Source organism: Apteryx mantelli, chromosome 6 (assembly GCF_036417845.1).
Source record: "Apteryx mantelli isolate bAptMan1 chromosome 6, bAptMan1.hap1, whole genome shotgun sequence".
NCBI lineage: Eukaryota > Metazoa > Chordata > Aves > Apterygiformes > Apterygidae > Apteryx > Apteryx mantelli.
In genome coordinates this window covers 35540066-35562108 of record NC_089983.1, presented here as the reverse complement: position 1 = coordinate 35562108, position 22043 = coordinate 35540066, and the positions used below count along the sequence as shown (strand labels likewise).

The window sequence follows — 22043 nt, the reverse complement described above, 5'->3', positions numbered from 1 at the left end:
GTAGTCAAATTGAGTGAATGGGGTGGTTAGTACCTGCTGAGCAGAGGAGGATGTTTCGAGGAGGGAGGTGATAAGGCTGTTAGTCCCTGTGGGAAGCAAAAGCGATGGCTAATTATTGTCATAGGAGTTAGCAGGGGATAATGGAAATGGGGAAAAATGTAATTTGCTATAAAGCCAAAGTTTAAAGGTCTTTTCTAAGGTCTTATTCCAATTGCTAAGGCCCTGGGAACTGCTTGGTATTTGTTTGACTGCCTAGCGTAAGGGAACATAAGTGCATAAGGGAACATAACTGAAAGGGGCAAGCTGACCCTGTCACAGTCAGGAGCCTGGAGTCTAGGCAATTTGTGCCAACGGTTTAGTCTGGTCTTGTGCTATGATATGCAGATGATTGGAATTTAAAAGAGGAGAATTTAATAAAGAAAACTAATTAAAAAAAGCGGATCAGAATTGCTTTCCATGCACTTTTCTATTTTAAGGTAGATGTGGCTCTGTTTTAATAAAAAAAAAAAAAAGAAAAAAATTCTCCTTGCTGCTATGTTTTGTTCCAGGTAATAAAATCTAATAAGTTGTAGATCAGTTTACCCTGAAATGGAACAAAAATTGGGTTCAGATTGTGCTAATTCACCAGTTTCATCTAAGACATCCATCTTATTCATTCTTGGCAAGGTGAATTTGAAAGTCTGGCTTCATTCCTGCTCTTTGTTCACAGCAGGGAAAATATTAAGTGATCTATATTTTGTTTGTATTTCTTCCTGTATGCTTTCTCTCCTTGCATTATCTCTCTTCCTGGGTGAAATGATTTATGATTTTTCCGAATTAGTTATATAGTTGCTCTCATCTTTTGCTACAAACTCTTCAGTTTTGTACCATATAATGCTGCAGTAATGTGCAGTTGCTATACACATAAAGATGGTAAAATCCTTTGTTGTTTTACTGGCCGGTGACTGAGCCAGCTCAGGAGTCTGAGATGAAGAATACTCAGAAACGTTTAGCCAAGCATATAATCCCTGAGTCTGTCACAGAGATAATGCTTCAGTTTATTGAAAGCTTTCTCTTTAGTTAAGTGCTACTTTTTCTTGTAGGAACATGATCCTGATGTTAATAACTAAAGCCAACATGATAAACCATTAGCCTTTTATTGATATGTGATGCCCAGCATAAGGGGAACTCTCTATCACAAGGGTGATTTCTCTGTCATGAGAATATGTTAGTTCCAATGAAGCTTGGATCAGGGAAGCTTTGAGATTTCCATCGTGAAATTTTGATCAGCAAAAGAGAAACCCTCCTCAGTATAAGAACTTCAATGAAAGTCTGAGTCCTTGCCTTGGGATGGACTAGTCTGCCAGTCCTTGGGGAGGTCTGTGTAGTTGGTCACTCAATGGACTAGTCATAACTCAAATAACAACATGCACCTTGGTGTTCCTGCATCCCATGTGAAGACGCTTATTACCAGTGTGTCTGTATGCTGGAGCTGGTATCACATTTTGATTTGTTTTTCGTTCAGTGCATTGCAATGTCTTGACTGGGGAAGCATTTGAAATTTATGTAGGTCTCATGATGTCTATTCTGCTTGAGGTAGTTCATTTAAAAACAGGATTTGGAGGGACCTCCCCCATGCGTGAAAGCAAATGGCCCAGAGTTGAAGGATAATCTTTCATCTTGTCCTTTTCAAACTGTGTTAGACTTCACCTTTTTCCTCTGTTACTCTTTGCAGATTCTTCTGGAACGTCACTCTCTTGACATCCAGAAATAGTTCTCCAATTTCCAACCTAGACGTATTTGTTGCCTATTTATCCATTTCTGTATCTCAGCCAGTGCTGGCATCTTAGTCCCTTTACCTGCCATATGAAATCTTCCTTTCTAACTCTCCTCAGAAAACAAGATATCTTCTTTATTGGATAGTATCCATGGAACGATTAATGAGGAAACTAAGTGTCCATTTGATGCTCTAACCTGAAGGTAGCTCAGAAATACTTATCTGTTGTTCTTCCTGTTCAACCTGTGATCTTGGCCTATATCATTTTGGTAGGTTAAATGTTGAAGATGTTGGTTCAGCTGTCAATTTGAATTATTTTCCAAGCACATATTACTACTTTGATTGGTATTTCAGGAGAGCAAGGAGGATATATAAGAAATTGGTCACCAGTTGTCCCTATTGTGTTATTGTAGCAGTCTTCTCTCTTCATTTGACAGTACGTAATACTACATGAAGAAAGGCCAGGAACGATTGAAATGGTTTGTTAAAGTCATACAAGTTTTATTCAAATTCTGCAAAAGCCACTGGAAAGACTCCAGTCAGTTTTGAGTCAGACTTATGGCTCAGAGGATTGTCTTCTATGTAATCTGTTTTTATCCTCATCAACTGTGTTTTCCAATTTTTTTTAATGGGAAAGGTTCTGATTCTTTCTTAAAATGCTGTAATGTGCTGTCAGCTGTTTGTCCAATATCTTGCTTAGACAAGAACAACTTCTGCAACTGTACCCTTCGCAAAAATTTGGAGTGATTGGACTCTTGTCTTATGAGGCAGGAGTCATGGCAGCCATTGAACAAACTGTAAATGACTTCATTTAATTTACAGATTCAGAAAGTTCCTCTTGTAAGAATAGTATAACTCTTGGAAAGATTTTGCTGCTTATTAGAGGAATCATTAATCAGTCTGGAGACACTGGACTCGATGGAATTCTCAAATGCCACATGATAGCAGGAGTTTCGAGCAGCTGAATATAGCTGATCGTCTCTTTGCTTTTCTCCAGAGATTAAACTCTTCTTATCCTATTTCCTAGCCAATGAACATTTACTTTTCAGTTAAACTGGGTTCAATTATAAAATCAAGTGTCTGCCAGAAGTCTTTTTGTACCCTGGAGAGTTCCAGAACTGCTGCCAATTAAAGCAAAATGCTCCTGATCAGATGCAGGTTTAGAGGGAACTGTTTACTTTTCTGACTAGACCTGCTGAAACTATTTGTTTGAGAATAACATTCAGGGAAAAACTTAACAGTTTCTGCAGTGAGAGCCTCTCCTGCTTTAGTGAATGAAAATGTTTCAAAGTAATCTGTTATTGTGTGTTTCTTTTTAAAATTTTTGTTACTGTCTCTAGGAAGGTAGGCAGCAGTATTCTGCGCAAGGACATCAGCAACCATTGTTGGTGTGTATTAACTACATCATCTAGTTTTGCTCTGGAAAGACTCTTGAAGAAGGTGTTTCCCTCCTAAATGAGTCATTTGAAGTGATTTAAGGTCCAATGGTATCAGTTTGTTTATATAACATTTTTCCCAATTGATCTGGCCAGGTTTTAGCTCTGACTAAAATTATTTGTCGTCCCCTACATAATGGAAGTCTCAACTCCTGGAGAAGGGGAACACAAATGTCATGCTAAAAAAAAAAAAAAAAAAAAAATCCACCCCCAATCCACCTCCAGCCTGTGTACACAGAATACTGCAGCACAGTCTATAAGTATTTCCACCTGCTTGCTCCTATGGCAGCATGTGGGATCACACCTACTCTGCACCAATTGTGTTGATGCAGAGGCTACATCCCTTAAGTCTTCCTCAGTTATGCATGAGAGGAAAAGTGTGTGTCCTTCCCACACATCCCTGACTGGTCATGGGTTTAGTCACCACTCTTTCTTGCAGCTGCTGTCCCTGCACAAGATTTCCATGCCCAGTGGCACGGATTGCCAGCTAATGTGAATGCCCGGAGAGCATTGCTGAGGCTTTTCCAGGGGTCAGAACAATCCATGGATTTAGGACAAGTTGCCAGTGTTCAAAACTTCATATGAAGAAAAGACAAGAACTTGGCCTTGTATTTAGGCCCATGCGTGTGCATCAGGGATATTTTGCTTTAAAACCTGTGCTGTTGCTGCAAACAGCTGAAAACATTTTGACAGCACTGAGTCTTGACTGGCTTATTTTTAAGGTCATCTGAGAGGTGGTGCGTTGCAAGCGGGTTTTTTTCACTTTTCATTCACCTCATTTGGCAGTGTTCAGGCAGTCTAGGCGTAGGTCGTTCTGCTTGAATGTGAAATCTGCAGAAAGCTTTGAGACAAATTCTGTCTGAATTTTGCAAATCCTCCCCCCTACAGCCTTGCATTTTGTTCCAGCCTCTCACTGCCAGTGAAGCAAAGGAAGATACCTAAGTGCAGATTCAAATAACATTTGAACTTTCCTCCAAGCTTCAGTGTTAGGTATTTGTAAGCTGCAAATGTCTAACCAGTTTGTGTGGAGTTACTTGAAACATTGTAAATGTCTAAAATTCAAAATGACAATGACAATTTTTCTTTGAAATTTCTAAACCTTTAAAAAGGTCTAGAGAAAGTTAATTGTATTTGTTTATATCACTGAAGTTGACTGTTTTGTGTAAATTGTCTTTTGTGAATTTGATTGAAAATGGAGGTGGAAATATTGCCCTCCCACCCCCACCTCCCCCCAAAAGTCCTGATATCTCCTATGCAGGCAAAACGCAGCATGTAATATAAACTTTTAAAAGGTTGAGAGCAAATATCTATTCCAGTTCCCACCTGACCAATGTTCAGATAAGTTTGAATAAGCTTCAGATTATGTCTCAAAACTCATTCCAACATGATATACCCGCTGATACCTTTTGCCATTGCTAAATCTGGTATGTAGCATTCTGCACCTAACAAGGTGGGGAATACACAAATAGATATATCTATGTATCTATCAAGGAGTTGTTTCATCCAGTGATAAACTTGCTCTCTTTCTGGCACTTTATTTATTTTCCATTTTAAAATAAAGGGTAGAAAGACATTTAGAAACAGTAGGGAACAGTTCTATCAGCTGCCTTAGCTTTCAGTAAGGGATTCCCCAAGCACTGTGCAGCTTCCTACACATCCATCAAGTGCTGTTCATTATAATTATCCTATTAGAGGTACCAGCTCTGATGAGAGGCTGTACCATGGAGAAAGCCTTTTACTTCTATGGTTTTATCAGATTCCAGTCAGTATTTTACAAAGCAGCGATACTCAAAGCAAGCTGGCTGCAACACTCTCCTGGAGTGGCTTTGAAAGGTGTGTGGCTCTATAAACGTGTCCCGACTTTATGCATTGTTAAGGCTTTATTATATGGCTTGAATGACCTGGTTGGATCATCCACAAGGGCTGAACAAAACAGGGGGGAGTAGGTTCATCTCCAAACTATAGTGATACAGGCTGGTATGGAGTCTGCTGGCTGTTTTGAGTCAGTGTGCTTCTCATCTTGGTAAATAATACCATTGATTTTGGGGCCGGATGAGGGAGATGTTAATCGACTATGTACGGCATTGAAATGGTATCTGATTTCACCATGGTTGCTGTTTATGCAATGTTTTAGTAATTCCGCAAAAATTCTATAGGAAACCATGAGACCTAGCACTGAGCAGGAAATCTCACAGCTCTTGTTTCATCCCAATATAAGTATTGGGTCCAAGTGACTTTTTGCTTGAATTTTCATGTGAATTTTGAAATAATCATTTTGAATTATTTGTATTATTATTATTTAGTGAACTCTTTTATTATTTGGAGTAGCATAGGGCCATGTCACCCTGGATAAAAGAAAACATGACCAATACTGCTGCTGTTAGTTATACATTGAATATCTGAAATAAACCCAGGAAACTTGCCTCAACTTTGGGCCCAGATAGTAGGTTCAAGCAGATGAGGGATACTTTACTTGTAAGCCTATAGCACTGGTATAAGTGGATAAAATCATATGGTCATTAATAGTTGCATTTAGGCTTATATTTAGGGTAAAGATGGTCTATTTGGGAGGGTTCCTGTGAATTTGAGGATACTTCCTTTTTTCACCTGCAACTTGCCTTGTTCACCTCTGTAATCAATCAGTGCAGAGCCAATGCAGGACCTCTGTATCCCATACTGCAGCACCTGGAGGTTCAAGAGGACTTGCTGGTGCTTCAGTGGCAGTTCTTGAAGTCAGCATAGATCTAAATGAGTTTGATTTTCTTCACATAAGGCTACACTTGAGCTTGAAACTGGAGGTGCTTGGAAACACAGAGCAGAGGCACCCATGTGGAGCTGGTCTGTTTGGGCTAGCACTGACCTGCAGCTAATATAGCCCTTCTGGACCCCAGCTTGGTCCTTATATGGAACATTTGGAGCGTGTTTAAGATTCTTCTAAGAATTGAGATTTTGATATCTTTTTTATCAGTTTGGGGTGGAAGAACAAATTTGAAATCATGTATGTTTTTCCAGAAAGGACAGATACACTTCCTAATGAATTCCAAAGATGTGTGTCTGGATAACGATGCCTATTTCAGCTTTTAGGGCCGTTAGAAATCCAACGAGCTTGTTTAACCATGGATTTTTGTGATGACCGAGAAAATAAATTATCATGTTGATTGTTTGCTTTTTGCAGGGGAACGTGACCTTTTCCTGCTCAGAACCACAAATTGTTCCTATCACCTTTGTCAGTGCCAGTAGAAGCTATTTGCTGCTACCCGGCACTCCTCAAATTGATGGACTGTCAGTCAGTTTTCAATTTCGAACGTGGAATAAAGACGGCTTGCTCCTGTCCACTGAGCTGTCTGAAAATTCAGGACCTCTGCTGGTTTACCTCCACGGTGGGAGATTGACACTACTTATTCAGAAAGTGATGGAGAAGCCAGTGGAAATCAGTGCAGGTATTTTATTTTTGCTTGTTTTCTCTCACCTGTCCTATGGGTACGGGAAGAAAAGATAACGAGGGAAGGAAGCACCCAGTCTTCCTTTGTCTTCTCAAATTGTCTCTAACTTTCCAATGGTGGAAAAACGCTTTGCATTTTGAGGGAGATCTGAACTTGGAAGTTGGCATCCTGAGATCTCTGGACTAATTCTACTGGGCAATTATCTCTGACTCTTTGTTTTTAAAGTCATGCTAAATTTTCTTCAGTCGGGTCACATGAAGACCTTCATGCTTCTTGACCTCACATTGTGCTGAAGTCAGCTGGGAGCCAGCTCAGCCACTGCTCCTTCCCCAGCACAAGTTAACACAGCCTCAAAGCTGATTTTCTTCATCTGGCTGTCGTGACTCCTGGAGTGTTGCACTGTCCCTTTATGCAGCACTCGAAAGAGACACCGAAGCCGAGCCTGCTCCCCTCACGCTACCTCGCGGGCGTACCTCATTGCAGGCAGCCTTGTAAGCCAGCTTGCAGGCTACTTCGCGCAGCTGGAGGGATGCAAAATGAGTGAAATGGAGCTACCTGTCTGCCCTAAAATTCAGGGAAAATTACTTGTAAAGGGTCACTATACATAACAGCTATGCTTTGGTTCCCACAAACAGCAAGCAGGCAATCTTGGGCTCCATGACAAAACCCGGGGCAGCGTGGCCCAGCTGCCAGCCCGGTGTGGGCCCGTATATGACATGCTGGTGTCCTGACCAGGAACGTTGTAGCCCAGGACCTCTTTAGCAGAGCACATCCCTTGCTGTGATGCAGACATGCTGGGTGGGAGACTAGCAAATTCATTTCCACTTAGGTTGAATACCTGATTTTCAAAGGTGAAAGGATAGTACACTGATAGATCTCTGGAGTCTAAATAATAATAATAGTATTTTCTAAAATACTGTTATTTCTAAAATACTATTATTAGTGGTAGTTTAAAAATATGTGATATTAAAATATTCTCAGTACAGACTAAAAGAGGGCAGATGTGTCTACTAAAAGAAGTAGAAATAAAATCTGACAGGATTGTCAAAGCAGAGCTGTTCCATATGTGTGGTTCATTCTGCTTTATGATATAAAATGGGGCAGCCCTACATCTAGCCTTATTCATGTGGATTGCTATAGCCTCAGCTTGTTGCAACTGGATGTTGAAAACTGAGTTTCCAGCCTTTATTGCAGTGCTAATTAAATTGTTGACAAAGTTGAGACATTGTCAATATTTGGTTGGGATGTATTTGCTTTTGTGTAGTTCTGAAATCATGAACCTGAGCCCAGCCTTTGGTGCTGTCCAAAACATTCCTAAACTGCCTGCTTACACATGGAAAAATATGCAAAAATTACAAGTACCATGTTCTGCAGATGTCCGGTACTTGCAATAAAGTCATGCCAGCTCAAGAATGGCCCTATTTTTGCCCCAAATGGGACCTATTTTGTCTTGAAATTTTTTCAAACTTCAGCAACATATTTCATTTCAAAATAGGCATGTTCTGGTTGAAAACTGGTCCATTTTTGCAGGGAAATGGGCCTCTTATTCTATGAAAATTGTGCACGCTTTAGCAGCCATTGCTGCAGAAATTGTCTCATTTTCAAATTATCATGAAATGATTTCTCATACACATAACACCCACAATTTTTGTATTTTATTTTGAACTGTTCTTACACCTCTTTGTGTCACTAAGTGCTCATTTGTTTCTTCTGAAAGCTACATTAACAAAAAAAATCCCAGTAGGGAGAGTAAGTAAATGTGAGCCTGGTCTCACTTATGCCAGCCTGAAGGTAATGTATTTCTACCTGTAATTAGGTTATTCTTGACCTGCAGTGCCATATGCCAGCTGAGAATCATGCCCACTGATTTTTGTGACTGTCAGAAGGGAGGAAGTGGAGTTTCTTTCTAGCTGTGTGGTGCCATTTCAAGAGCAGTGAGCTGCAACACAGATTTTCAGGATAAGGAAAGAGTTAGGTCATTTCCAGCTTCGCACAAGTGTGTGAAAGAGGAAAGGGCGACCAGGAGCCTAATCTCCCACTTCCCTACATAGGTTCCTGGACAGAGTGGTAATCCCAGCTCTCACAAGACCCTTTTGAAATCCAAGATATAAAGGCTTCAGCACATCCATCAGTAAGGCTATGTTCTGGCTTAGTGTTGAAGGGCTTTAAGGAACACAGATCCTGCTGAAACCTATTGGCAGTTGTCAGCTTTCATAACGAGACTGAGCCATGATATGACCGTCTCACTGAATCTAACCCTCTGCAATTTCTGGCATGTGTTTAGTCCCAAAAGCTCAACAGAGATCTTCTCTGCATGCTCCTGTGAGCCATAAGCATTTTCCAAATAGGTAGAAAATAGGAATAAAACCCCACAAAATAATAATGTGCTACCATAAAGATGAAAGGCACTGCCAGCTTGCTGAGTGCCTACAGTATTAGAAACAGGGTAGATTAAAATGTGCAGATGATCTCTTTAAATACTCTCAAAAACCCTTTCCCTTTCTTGTATCTTTTTTTCTAAGTCATTTTGCTTCCAGAGGTAATGGAGTTGTTTTCAGCTGCCAGTTCTGTCCATTTTGAGGTGAGCTGCACATTTGTGGTCAGAAGTTGAGGGCAAAAGAGGTTTGTAGAACGCAGTTGTCTCCTGCACCTCTTTTTTTCACCCTTCATACTTGTTTTTCCCAGGCACAAATCTCCATGATGGGCTATGGCATTCAGTTAACATCAATGCTAGAAGACATCGCATTACCCTGACCCTGGATAATAACTCTGCCACAGCTGCCCATGCAACCACTGTCTCGAGGATCTATTCTGGGAACAGCTACTATTTCGGAGGTAGGTTATTTTGGATGCAGGACAGGTTTTCATGATGTAAATCCCCAGGGGCTGACCATTGAAGTCTCCCAGGTGCACTGTGTTTGAGGTTAAGAGCAAATGCTGTAATAACTGGTTTTTGACCACCTATTGAGTTGCACTGCATACAACACTGTGGGAAGATCCAAGGGTCATGAGCAGGTCCAAGAGAGACAGCAAAGCTGCTAACACAGCTGTAAAGGTGGACTACTGGTGGCCAGGAAGTAGCTGATTGTGGCTGGCAAAACACCCAATGCCACACAGCCATATTAGCCACAAATGTTTTTTTCTAGTTAAAAGGCTAGAGGACTGTTATTATTATTAATCCTGTGGACAATCAGTGTCCTGATCAGGCTCAGTGACTTTAGACTTCGGAGCTTAATTGACATATGGTTCAAATCTACAAAGGTATTTGGGTACTTTGCTGTCATTGAAATGAATGTAGGTTTAGCTCAATTTTGAAAATGAGAAGAATAATCTTGAAAAATATCACCTCATGCCTTTTTGAATGTAAGCATTAATTTAGGTAAAGGGACTGTCATCAACTGTCTTTTTGGCTAATATATTTCTGTGTTGTACCTACCACAGGGAGGTTCTGATCTTTGTGAATTCTCTGGATACAATGTTAATACTAAGGATACAGTGAAGTCTTTGGGTCTAGGAACTGTCCAAGCACCAAGGAAGTTCAGGCACAAACGTTCTCCTTCCTTGCAGTCCGTGGGATTTCATCCTTACAGTCTGTGCATTGCCTCAACAGCAGAATTTGACCCATAATGATTTTACAATTTGCACAGCTTTTGTTATGGGAGTCAGTTGCTATTGACTGTAGAGTTACTGAAGATGAAAAAAAATTTTTGATTTTGCTTAGCACATGTGAAAAACTCATACTCTGGTATCTCCACTGGCTGCTTTTTTTTTTTTTTTTTTTTTTTTTTCCCCACCAAAGGATTTATTACACAGAAGGCTGCATAGCACAAGGATTGAAAACACTTGGAATAATTAGACTTCAAGGTCTTGCGTCAGGAAGTCCCAACAGAAATACATGAATATTACAATATTCTTCTCTGCCTCTTCTCTTTTTTTCCCACAGGGTGCCCTGACAATTTCACCAATTCCCAATGTTTAAATCCCGTTACTGCTTTTCAAGGCTGTATGAGGCTCATCTTTATTGATAACCAGCCCAAGGACCTCATTTTAGTTCAGCAAGGTTCCCTGGGGAATTTTAGTGATTTACGCATTGATCTGTGTGGCATCAAAGACAGGTAATTATTGTCTCCTCTTTCTTTTATTTGTGGTTGGGTTTTTTTTATCCTAATGGTTTATAAATACAGGTTGCGTTAAGTGAAAATACTAATCTGCCAACATTACGGATATTAGGCATAATAGAGCTACTAATAGAAAATATTACAGCAAAAATAAAAAGACTGGAGGGGAAATAGTTTCAATTACATTGGGCTCTCTTCACGTTGACTTGTAGGAAATAGAGTATGCAAATTCAATCAAACTACAGATTGGTGAAAGGATTAAATTTTATACATAAACAACATTTGATTGCTTTGAAGTTTTAGAGGGAAATGGAAGAGAAGGAAAATTATTTGATTCATCAAAACATGTCATCCCCTTAGTATACTAGCTGCTTTTGTTTAAGTACATCATTTACAATTTTTCTTGTTAGCCTGTACAGCACAGCACATTTATAATGAAGATACGGTACACCTCATGCAACATACTGCCTATTCAGTAGGACAAAATAATGATAAAATATCTGTGTCTACTAAAGGCAGATTTCAGTTTAAATACTGATCTGAATCCCTCCCAGGCTGAAACCTGAGAGGAAACCCAGGCTTTCTCATAAAGGGTAGAGGGGAAATAAGCAACCAATTTTTTTTAAAGCGTTTCATAATTTCTCCTTTGCTTCCTATAGATTTTATTGTGTAAATATTTCTGAACTATTTCTTTAAGCACGTGTACTTTGAAGTTTGTACTTAGAATATTAGGCTCCGGTTTTGTTTTGTAAATTAAAGCTAAGTTCTGAAAAGTGAAAATGCAAGTGCTGAGAATTTCATGCTCTTCAGATGGCTAAATGAGGATAAGTTAATAAGGATGCTTTAGAAATGCTGTAGGAGCTTAAGCAGTTAAACAAAATTTCCAGATTTATTGCTTAGAGACATGGGACTAAAGGCTAAATTCATTGCTAACTATAGGGAGTGGATCAGGCTGTTGGAGCTTGCAATCTTTTGAAAAGTGGGTGAAACATAATCAGTGAGAGGTTGTGCTCATCTCAGTGCATTCGTGTTTGTTAACTTGTATGGAGAAAATATTGACTCTGATCAAACCTGTTACCATGTTTAAGGATGACCAAATTTGTGGGGGTATGAACTTGGTGTAGGTTTAGGCACTTGGTGTGCCTTAAAATGGGAGATGGAAATGATAAGATAGAGTCAATTTAACAAAATGAAATAAAATATAATTTTTTCCAAGAGTTATGAGAAAGAGTTTGCAAGAGTCATCTTAAGAAATCTTTAGTATCCCAAAGATGGCAAAGATTAGTCTGTGATCATGCCCTAAATCTATTTAAGGCAAAGACCCAAACATGATAAGAAATTTGGCACTTAATTTTATACAATTGTTGCCTTCAGTGTATCAGAAAAGTAAACAAAATTTATACATGATAAAGTGAAGATTGAAGTACTGTCTTCCAGTGCAATTCTCTCGACAGCCTTAAATTTGTGTCTATTACTATGTGATCTAGGTGAAGAAGGATAAGGTATGTTAAAAAAGGATTCGATTCACAATTGGCAGTGATTCTCTGCAGCTGGATTTGGTGCAGCAGTGGAGCTTCCTTGAGGGGAAGGCAGAAGCCTTCAATGCATGAAAGTACTGTGCTGAAGCTCAGAAATTCCCCTAGCCACCAAAGGGCAGGCACCTAGCTGGACCCATAGGGATTTCAGTGTTCTCGTTTTGCGGTACACTGTGCATGCTTTCCCTGTCTGGCTGGCAACTCCAATAACAGTGCTGAAATTTTTTGCAGGGAAGAAGGAGAGGTTTTTTTGTCCAGACCACATTATACAACCACGGCATTCCTGAGAGAGGTTAAATCTACAAAATTAATTTCAGGAAGTTAAAAAAAGTTGTTCAAAGATTCACAGTGTGAAGTACTACTGTTGCAGTATTGAAATCAAGACTGATCATATGAACAACAGAATTTGGAAAAAAAGGATGAAATTTGCATAAAATAAATTAAAAAGATACAGAGAAGAGGCTGCTATTTTGCCAATGCAATTTATCCTAAGCTAGCAGTTGAGCTGAGGAAAGGCTGAAGAAGAAAGTAGTCATGGCTTATGTTCTTCCTAGCTAGTTTTGAAGATTTAGGTTCTGCAAGTCTGTATTATGGCATAATTAGTTGCATCAAGCTATGCATGGAAAGCTAGGGAGAAAAGGAGGTTTGAATTTAGAATTTTGACAGATCTGCAGTCTGCATTGTTGTTCAGGCAGCACAGTGTAGGCTTGAGTACATGCTGTTCTGAGACTTTTTAAGTTGGTTCATTGCACAAATTTCTGAAGCATATCCTCATTTCCAGTCCCTGCAATAAGTTCAACCAGGGCTCTGTATCCCAGCAGCTCTGGGCTATGGGGAAGCCGGGGTCTGGCTCCAGGCTTGCAATACACTGCTGCTCGTCCTGTATTTGATTATGAGAGGAGTGTTAAAATTCTGTAGGAGCATCTTCCCTGAGAAATACGCTTTCCCCTTTCTTAATCATAAGATTTATTGCTATGTGCACTGTAAGGCACGTGTTTTTGTAATTTTAATGCATGTGGGAATTGTGTATCTTAATTAACATGTAAATGGGACATTTGTCTTAGTTATTTAGGCAAAAACCTCTTTTGAGGAATGTGCCTCTATTTAGAAAGCAATTCATTTGTTACAGGCTTGTAGGCTGAGCTTGTTCAGACCTGGGCTCTGAAAACAGTAGTGGAGCATCTCTTAAACTTGAGCCAGCTCTTAAGAAGTATTAACAGGTTCATTTTGAAAGAGGGCAAGCTGGGAGTACTATTGATGCTGGGAGTACTATTGATGCTGGCAGTACTGTTTCAAGAGAAATTGGTTAAGCATATTATATGCACACACCAGTATTTCCCATGTAAAGTGATGAGCCTCCATTAATTTAAATGGTGCTATCTGAGGGACTGGCCCTTAATATCTCATCACCTCATCTCTTGTGGGTCTCGTGCTTGAACTATATGTGTGCTCAAGTGAACCTTGTGTGAATGCCCTCTGTCTCCCTCTATTTGTTACTTCAGTCCTTTGGGTAACTATTTCTCAGGGGGTAAATGCCTTGTCACTAGCTGAGCTATCAGACAGACAGCACATGCATGAAAATGGGGATGTCTGTGGAAATATACCGGGTGGTTCCCCCTTTCCATTTGGTGTACATCTGTCTGGGCAGCCAGTGCCAAGTGAAGATGCCTTTGCAGACACAAGTAAACCTGCTGTAGCTGACCCTGCTTTGAGCATGGGGCATTTACCAGAAAGCTGCTGAGGTGCCCTCCAGCCTCAGCAAGTCTGTGAATGAGACCGGAGACCTTCTCCTCTGCTCCTCTGGGTGGGCAGTTCAGGATGAATCTGGGAGAGCTGGGATTAACCTAATGTGCAGAGAACTTAGGGTCTTCTGCGCTTTCAGTGGGACAGTGAGATGCTGTCTGTACAGTCTGGAGTTTATTACAGCAGGCAATATGGCAAGTTCTGTTGATGGAAAAAGGCTGATTAGTGCTGTCTCCTATCAAAAGACTGCTTGTTTCCAGCCCTCAGCTGCAGTGCTAGCATCACTCTTGTTCCTCTTGCAGCACCTCAAACCTTCTCTGACTTGCCATCCCCTTATTGGTTTGGGGAGCCAGAGCACTGAAGTAATGTGTCAGTGGTGTCTCATGTCACATGTGGAGACAAGGAGAGACGTCCCCTCTCCATTCATATCAGAGCAGTCTCTGCCCCACAAGCCTTGGAAATTAGTCCCATATCTCCTTCTTCACCTCCTTCAAGGTAAAGTTATTCCTTCAAAGTGTACCCAAGACCTTGTGGTACAGTAAAGTGCAATCTGTAGGTGGAAGTAATTTTTCTTCTAGCAATGTGTGTATAGGACTCTTTGCATTACCCCTGCTGCCTGCATGCTGTTAATCCAGCTAAGTATTTTTTCTTTTGTTCATAGTACGTAAATTTGCTGTAGCTGTCCAAAAACATAGATTGCTCAGTCTTTTCTGAGTGTGATCCAAAGTATGGTGCTTATATTGCTCCCATTGAGAAGTAATAGGTGTCATAGTAGCCTGCAATGCATTTGTCCCCACCCCGTTGAGAGGTAAAGAAACAGTGGGAATATATCCTGCTATGCCATAGAGGTCTGCTCCAGGTTTAAAAGGGAGTGGGTTTGTTTAATTTTATCCCTCTTTGTTTTTGCCTCTTCAGGGTTTCTGCAGGTGCGCAGCAGGGTGTATTTGCTTTACACTGGATTAATGAGTCAGAAAATATACTTTCTTACAACATGCTAGCATTTCCCTTCTATTGTATGGTACAGAGCAGAAAGAAATAAGGCAGAGTGGAAACTTGGAAGTGAAGGTGCCATGAAGTCCTTGAATACAGAGACATTCTGTTGAGGAGGAAAGGAGATGTCTTTGGTCTTTTGGAGCTGGCATGTGGTCTTTTGTAGCAAGATCTGTCCTACACTCTGGTAGCTCTGACCAAAAGCCATCTGGAATGGGCCCAAGCAAGTAAATGCAGACTCTATCTCCCTGAATTTACTTTAAGTTCAGAGTGATGCAGATAAAGTCCGTGGCTACAGAGACCTTGTAGGCCTCACTCCTGGCGTTTTGCACTGTAAGCATTTTTGGGAAGAGAGGTATCTTCTGGATGATACATTAAATCTAAAAGCTAGTAGGTGAAAGCCTGAACAGTAAGAAATTCTAATGAGAACAGAATGAAACTTTCTCTCTTTGGCTCTTAATCTGTTGGGAGAATGTCAGTGTCCAAGTGTCCAGAGATGAGGAAGTGGCAAGCAGGATAAGAAATGCCTTTGCTCCTCACAGATACCCTAAGTCAGAAGGGAGCTACTCCCTCCTCTTGAGCTCCACAGAGTCTCTAGCTTTTGTTGTACAGTCAGGCTCTCCAACTTTCACCTGGTGGTAGGGTGTTAGGGACTCTAGAGATGCGAGCTTCAAAGACTTCCCTGAGTACTTCTGGTTTAGAGAAAAGACCAGGATGTCTCTTTATCCTAATGGTGTTCTCTCTCATGAATTTCACTCTTCAGTATTTCACAGTGTTTGTGAAGGCTTCTCGACCCTGTGGAGCAGCCTCCTGGAAGGGACACGGTGAGGTTAGGAGTGCAGGAGCTTCTCACTCAGCAGGACATGAAATCACAGCTGCATCTAGTGCAACAGTGAGTCAAAGTGGACCCAGGGGCAGTGGGCAGAGTGGCTGGCAGACACCATAACCTGTGCCTTGAAGAGAGTGGTAACAAAAGTATTTGCTTCTCTGATGGTACTACTGATTCTCTCAGCCAATGTTTATTATGCTATCAACCTTAGGCTTCAACCTCAGATCAGCTGATCTTTTCTTGGTGCAACGTTTTATCTTGTTGGCACCCCCTAATCTAAGCAGGAACTCTGAGCATTTAGCTGTAGCATTGATACCAAAATACCAAGCTCTTAGTGTCTGCAGCCTTCACTTAGGAATCCGGGTGAACTATCAGGTCTGCAAATCTTGAAATACAAAATGAAGATGGTGAGCAAAAACTGTGGGCAAATGTGTGTGAGTGAAGAACAACAGGGGGATGAGCAAGTTTTGTAAAGTAAACACTAGCCAGGGTTGCCACTTGAAGTTTAACTATCAAAGGCTGGTTAACATTCATGCGCCTATACTCCTGTTCTCTATAAACGTATTCAGAGCCCAAATTCCTTGTTAAATGACACAAAATAGGTCTAGAAAACATCCTGTGCAAGGAAAGATTGAATATGTTTTGATTCTTTAACCTGAAAAAAGATTCCTGAGAGGGAGGCAAGTGGTCTTCAAGTAGTTAGAAGGCTGCTGGAGAGCAGGAAGGAATAATCATTTTCTATGACTAGGATGTATGGGACAGCAGCCATGGCATAGACTGCCTGAAGAGCCTGTCAGGTCTCTGTCATTGGAAGACTTTAAGAATAGGTTAGATGAGAGTCTGTCAGGAATTAGAAACACAGGTACGGCTGATCCTGCCTTGGGGTATGGGCAGGGACTAAGTGATCTCCTGTGTCCCCTTCCAGCTCTGTGCAATTCTGTTGCATTCTCTTAGGCTTCTCCTCCAGCTAGAACAGCTCTGTGTTGCTCTTGCTTTGGGGGGGTCAGAAATATCAACAAGAATAACATTACTTAAAAAAAAAAAAAGTACTAAATGTCTTTCAGGAATTCAGCTCAGAATTGTATATGTTACGCACCTGTAGGAAAGCTCATTTGGAAGATGCACCTCAGACACCCTAAGAGGTGCTGAGGCAGTGGGGTAGGGACCGCTTAGTGCACAGGTATGTTTTTCTTAACCTGAGGCATATTCGTTAAGTTTGGAGTGTAAGGAAATGGGGAAGGAGGAGCAATATTTTCTACTCAGTTTTCACTTTCCTGATTTGCTTTTTGCTTCTAATTATTCATTATTACATTATTAATTTTTATAACTGCAGGATGAAGTTCTGTGAGTGGCAGAATTTGTTACCTTGATTTTAATTCAATTCTCTTCTTTGTGGATTCCATGATGTCTAAAATGATGGTTCTTTGATGGGCACTAACTTGATTCCCTTTTACCTGGCCTTCTATTTTGATGAGATTATGTAACTTCTTGAAACTGAGTCATCTGTCCCTCTTTCAGATGTGGTCAAAATGAGTGGGGAAATCTTCAAGTTATTAGGAAGAGGCAGGAGCTGAGGCCCAGCGTAATTATGGGAGCATCTTCCCCTTAGTAAATTAAGCTAAAAACTGTGCGTTGATCCCTTCACAACCTCTGTTTCAAGTGCTAGAAGATAAGTGCAAATCAAGTCAGATGTGCTCATTGACCTCTGCCTTGGCCTGACCAACTCTTTCCACAAAGTGCCTCCTCTCTGGGTCATTCAGAGGTGGTGCTGTGTGCAGTTGTGACTATAACAGTCTGTCATTCGGGCCTCATGGCTGTTTCTAAAACTGACACTCTGTTCATGTGTGTCACAAGCTGCTCTCTGAGATTAAATAGACTAGGACTTTCCAGCCTGGAAAAGAGAGAGCTGAGCGGGTTGTGCAATGAGGAGCAGTGTGAAGGAGGTGAATAATAATCAAGTATTTGCTGTTTCTCACAATTCAGATCTTGCACAGTTTCAGGTACAATATTGTAAGATGTTGCAGAGGCCAAATATAAAGGAAAAAGCCAGCAACGCGTAAAGTATACATGAAGCTGTAAACCACAGATTGCCAGAAGCTGGCAGGATGTTCAGTGAGATGCTCTTAAACTTATTTCATCAGCATCCTCGCTGTAACACTGTCAGACTAAGGAAACTGGGCTAGATGCACTACTGCGCAGAAGAGAATTCTGGAGGGAGGTGATAATCTTAGGAGCGGGAGACCCAGGTTCCTTGCTATTTTGCAAAGCATCTTTTTCCTTATGGGCAACTCTTTGTGCCTCAGTTCTTCAAAACTGAACTATGATTTGTTATAGCTGAGGTCATCTCAAAACATGATGGGATCTAACTGTGAATTTTGCTAAGTACTTCTCTGTGCATTGCATTTTCTCTGTGTGGCAATGGAAGTGTGGGGAGGGGGTCTGTATATGTGTGTGGGCAAACAGTGGAAGGCAGAGGCTGGGGGAAATTCAGGCAGCCTCTCATTTAAAAATAAATGAAATAGGCAGGAAAACAAATATGCAGATGCTGAGAACTTGGCCATGCGGTGAGAAGCTATGGGATTTCCCGTTCAGCAGTTGGCTGGAATGCCAGCTTTTGGGACTAGACATACTCGCTTCAGTCCTGAAGCTGAGTTGGTTGTTTGCTGTGGTTGGCATCCAGTTCAGAGAATAGATGTAGGAATGTGGACTCGAGAGATATTGCTGCTCAAGAGTTGCTATGGATATTAGGAAAATGTGCCAGAAAGTCATTAAACCTTGGTCCAGAAACACTGTGGATTTCCAGCCCTTAATCATATGCCACAGATGCTCCCTTTGGGCTGAACAGGACTGTCTGCTTATGTGGCAGATGGACCCCTTGGAATACAGAAGCAAAGGCTGTGGTGTTGCCTGCAGCCTGAAAGCATGGGTTGATTAATCTCATCAACTCCTTGCACGCAACGGGGACAAAGTCTACTTCGCAGCATTAGTCACAGAAGAGTAAATACCAGTTCCATGAATTCTTATACTTCATGTGTGCACAAAGAGGTAAGATCTGGCAGGGATTCCCTTACTGGCTCCTCCAAACTCTGTAAGGAAAATTGCTTCAGAGGCATTGGAGCTTGAACGATGTGTTGGGATAGCTTACATCAAACAGCTGTTGTAAGAGAAAGTCTGGCCTCCTCCTTCTCTGAGTTGTCACCTCTCATGAAAATATGGAGTTTTCTCTGTCCCCCAGAATGCTGCTAGACGAATGGTTGCCCCGCCAAGCTTTTGAGAGGAGTAGACGCATCCTTCACAATAGTGGTGGTTACATTAAAGTTCTTGAAACTCCAGTCTGGCACGTCCTCTCTCCCCCCATCACAATAGATGGGGTATTTGAGCTGTCTATCGATGGAAAAACCTCTGTTAAGGAATCTGAATTTTCATAGATTTCTGCCCTTCTGGCTGAGGCTGAAATAGTTTGAAACTGTTGATATTTTGGTAGCGGTGTCTACTTGGACTGAGGTAGGGCAAAGGCAGATGCAGAAACATGGTATTGTGCATCTATTATTATACTGTCATAGGTTTTGTAAACCACCTATGCTTGTGTATCTGAGCCTTAGTATACTTGATATTAAGAAGGCCATTCATGTGTTGAACACATCGTTATTCATAAATGAGCTATGAGGGTAGTACAAGCTTGCTTTACTTTAGGCTTATATTGGCATGAATGCATAGATAAATACATGCATTGCTATCCCTATCTACAACTGCTAGAGTACTTCAATCTGATTGCTTCAGTTAGTGTTGATTTTGCGCTGATGAAGCTTTGACAGAGTTGTCCTATTTTTACTTGGCTGGCACTCTGCCCTTGCTATTGCAAATACTGACAGTACTTGTCAAGGACACCACTGGGAACTTCAGTTCCCTTAAGTGACCTAGGGGGGAAAAAAGAGCAGATTTGCGTTAAATCCACCTTGGCAGATGGATGGATGGCATGTCTTGCTGGACATCCTGGGAATTCCAGAGATTTGCAATTTGTAATGCAAACCTGACCCGAGATATCTTCTTATGAATCCTGGCACTGTTTCATCACTTTAGCATCAGTGGGCAGACACAAACACATGCTACTATTGCCATCCTTATTAAACCAAGATTCATCTGCATATTCCAATTCTCCTAACAAATACAAATGGAGAGAGCTGCATGTGGTATACATAATAATCCCAGTGATGGGATTGGCATTAACAGCTTATCTCATTAGGGAGAAGCATACTGAGTTGTTTAACGAGTTGCTTCCCTGTGCTTCTTGAGTTATGGAGCACAAGGTGGTGAAAGGAAAGTGTCCTTAGTCCCTACCCTTTTATCCCTATGCATTTTTTCTTTGTGAAAATACTCCATAACGTTTTCCAAAGAAATTAGCTTAAAGTGTTCTTTTTTCTTGCTAAATAGAGCTGACCTTTTAAATCCTGCTTTCTACCTACTCGCTTTGTAGATGCTATTAGATTTTACTATCAGTTGTTACTTGTAAGAAATGATAATAATTTCTGACTTTCTCCTCTTTCTCTTTTAGTACTGAACTTATGTTACTTCATGTGTTGTACTGTTGAAATGGACCTTTGGGAAATTAATTACTATTGCAGGTGAAGGGTGTTAGGATAAATCCGTTGAAAGCAAAGTCTCTTTTTGCATTTCCCAAATCTCCTCTAAGATTTAATGTATGCCCTACAGCAAAAGCCATACTTTGTATGAATTTTTTCTGAAGCTGGCCATGCAAACAAGAAAATATCCTGACTAATTATTCCCAGTGAGTTTTAATTTTCTTTATTACAGTCCCAGGCTGGGATTGAAAAAGCAAGCAGTTGATATTGCATTCACCCCCGTATAAATACCTGCGGTGCATTGCAGAAGGAATCAAAAAATTAATCATTTGGCATTTGTTCTTTTCGTTCTCTTGTATTCACATCTTCAATATTTAGTGTCTTTTCTCCAGCAATGACAGTTATTTCATAGTTTGGATTATTTCCCCCTTACCTTAAAGATCCTCTTATGTTTTCCCTTCTTGGTTTTATTGCAGTAACTTAGACCTTTTTAGATCACACTCCTTGAATTTGCATGATGATCAAAACTGGGACCAGATGAAGACATAAGAAGGGATGTCATCAGTCCTGTTTTAAAACACTTCTGATTTTGAGTCAATCCAAAATAGATCTGAATATTGCTTGACTGTACCTCTTATCAGCCAAAACAAAGTGCTTGTACAGCATACCTTCAAATCCTGCAATACCTGGACCTTTCTGGAATGTATTCCATTAAAATGCTACATGAGAGACTGTTCTAGCTAGTTGGTTATAGGGATGTAGTTAGATAGTCTAGGTTATAGCTCCTCTGATCTTGTGTCACCTTGAAAAGATCACTTCAGTCCTGTGAACAGTTATTTTTGCCCTCACTTTCTTTCTCGCCTGTTTCAACTGTAGGCTATGTTGAACAAGTTTATAAATAGAACATGGCACAATGAAGCGCCAGGTCTCCTTTCAGTTTCTATTTTATGAAAAAAATTGTGGACAGGTTTTCAAAAAGTTCCCCTTTCTCATGTTTGTTTTAATACTTTCTAAAACATTGACAGCTTTGCTTTTGCGCAGCAAAAAATTACAATATGGTTAGAAATTACTATTCCCTTTTCATCGAAGCCTCCTTACAGAATGTAACTTTGTTGCCTTTCTCTTTACTAAAAAGAAAGCAAACCAGAAATACTGGAAAGTATGATATTTAAAAGGGAAGGGGAAAAAATACCCCAAATCTAAACAGTGTTATATAGCAAGGAAAGAAAAGATGTAACTTTTTCTGAAAAAAAGGTAACTTAACATATTACTCATTTTTAAAGCCCAATATACAATGGGAAAAAATAACATTAAGAAATAGAGAAATACATGGTGTTCTGTGAGAGTGAGGAACCAATTGGCCTCCCGAAACTATGTTTCTAGATCACAAATTAGACATGCTAACATGAAAGTAATTAACCATTTTCAGTAGCTTATTTTGGAGTGTGGGTCTTGGAAAACCACTAGATACCATTCCAGTGGTAGAGTGGAAGGGCAGGATGGAGAAAAACCTAGTAAGATTTAAAACAAACAAACAAAAAAAGCAACTTCAGCAATCCCTAAATCTGAGCATTAGACTTCAGTTATTTGCTTAAAATCCCTGCAGTTCTGAA

General features: G+C 40.5%; 1 protein-coding gene across 1 annotated transcript in view; it reads left to right on the top strand.

Annotated features, from left to right (window-relative positions):
- CNTNAP5 (contactin associated protein family member 5) overlaps positions 1-22043 on the top strand; it is a 211046-nt gene that overhangs the window by 72051 nt on the left and 116952 nt on the right. The window contains exons 6-8 of the mRNA XM_067298578.1: positions 6368-6632; positions 9321-9470; positions 10579-10750. Of these exons, the coding sequence (XP_067154679.1) occupies positions 6368-6632; positions 9321-9470; positions 10579-10750 (587 nt within the window). The remainder of the gene's footprint in view (positions 1-6367; positions 6633-9320; positions 9471-10578; positions 10751-22043) is intronic.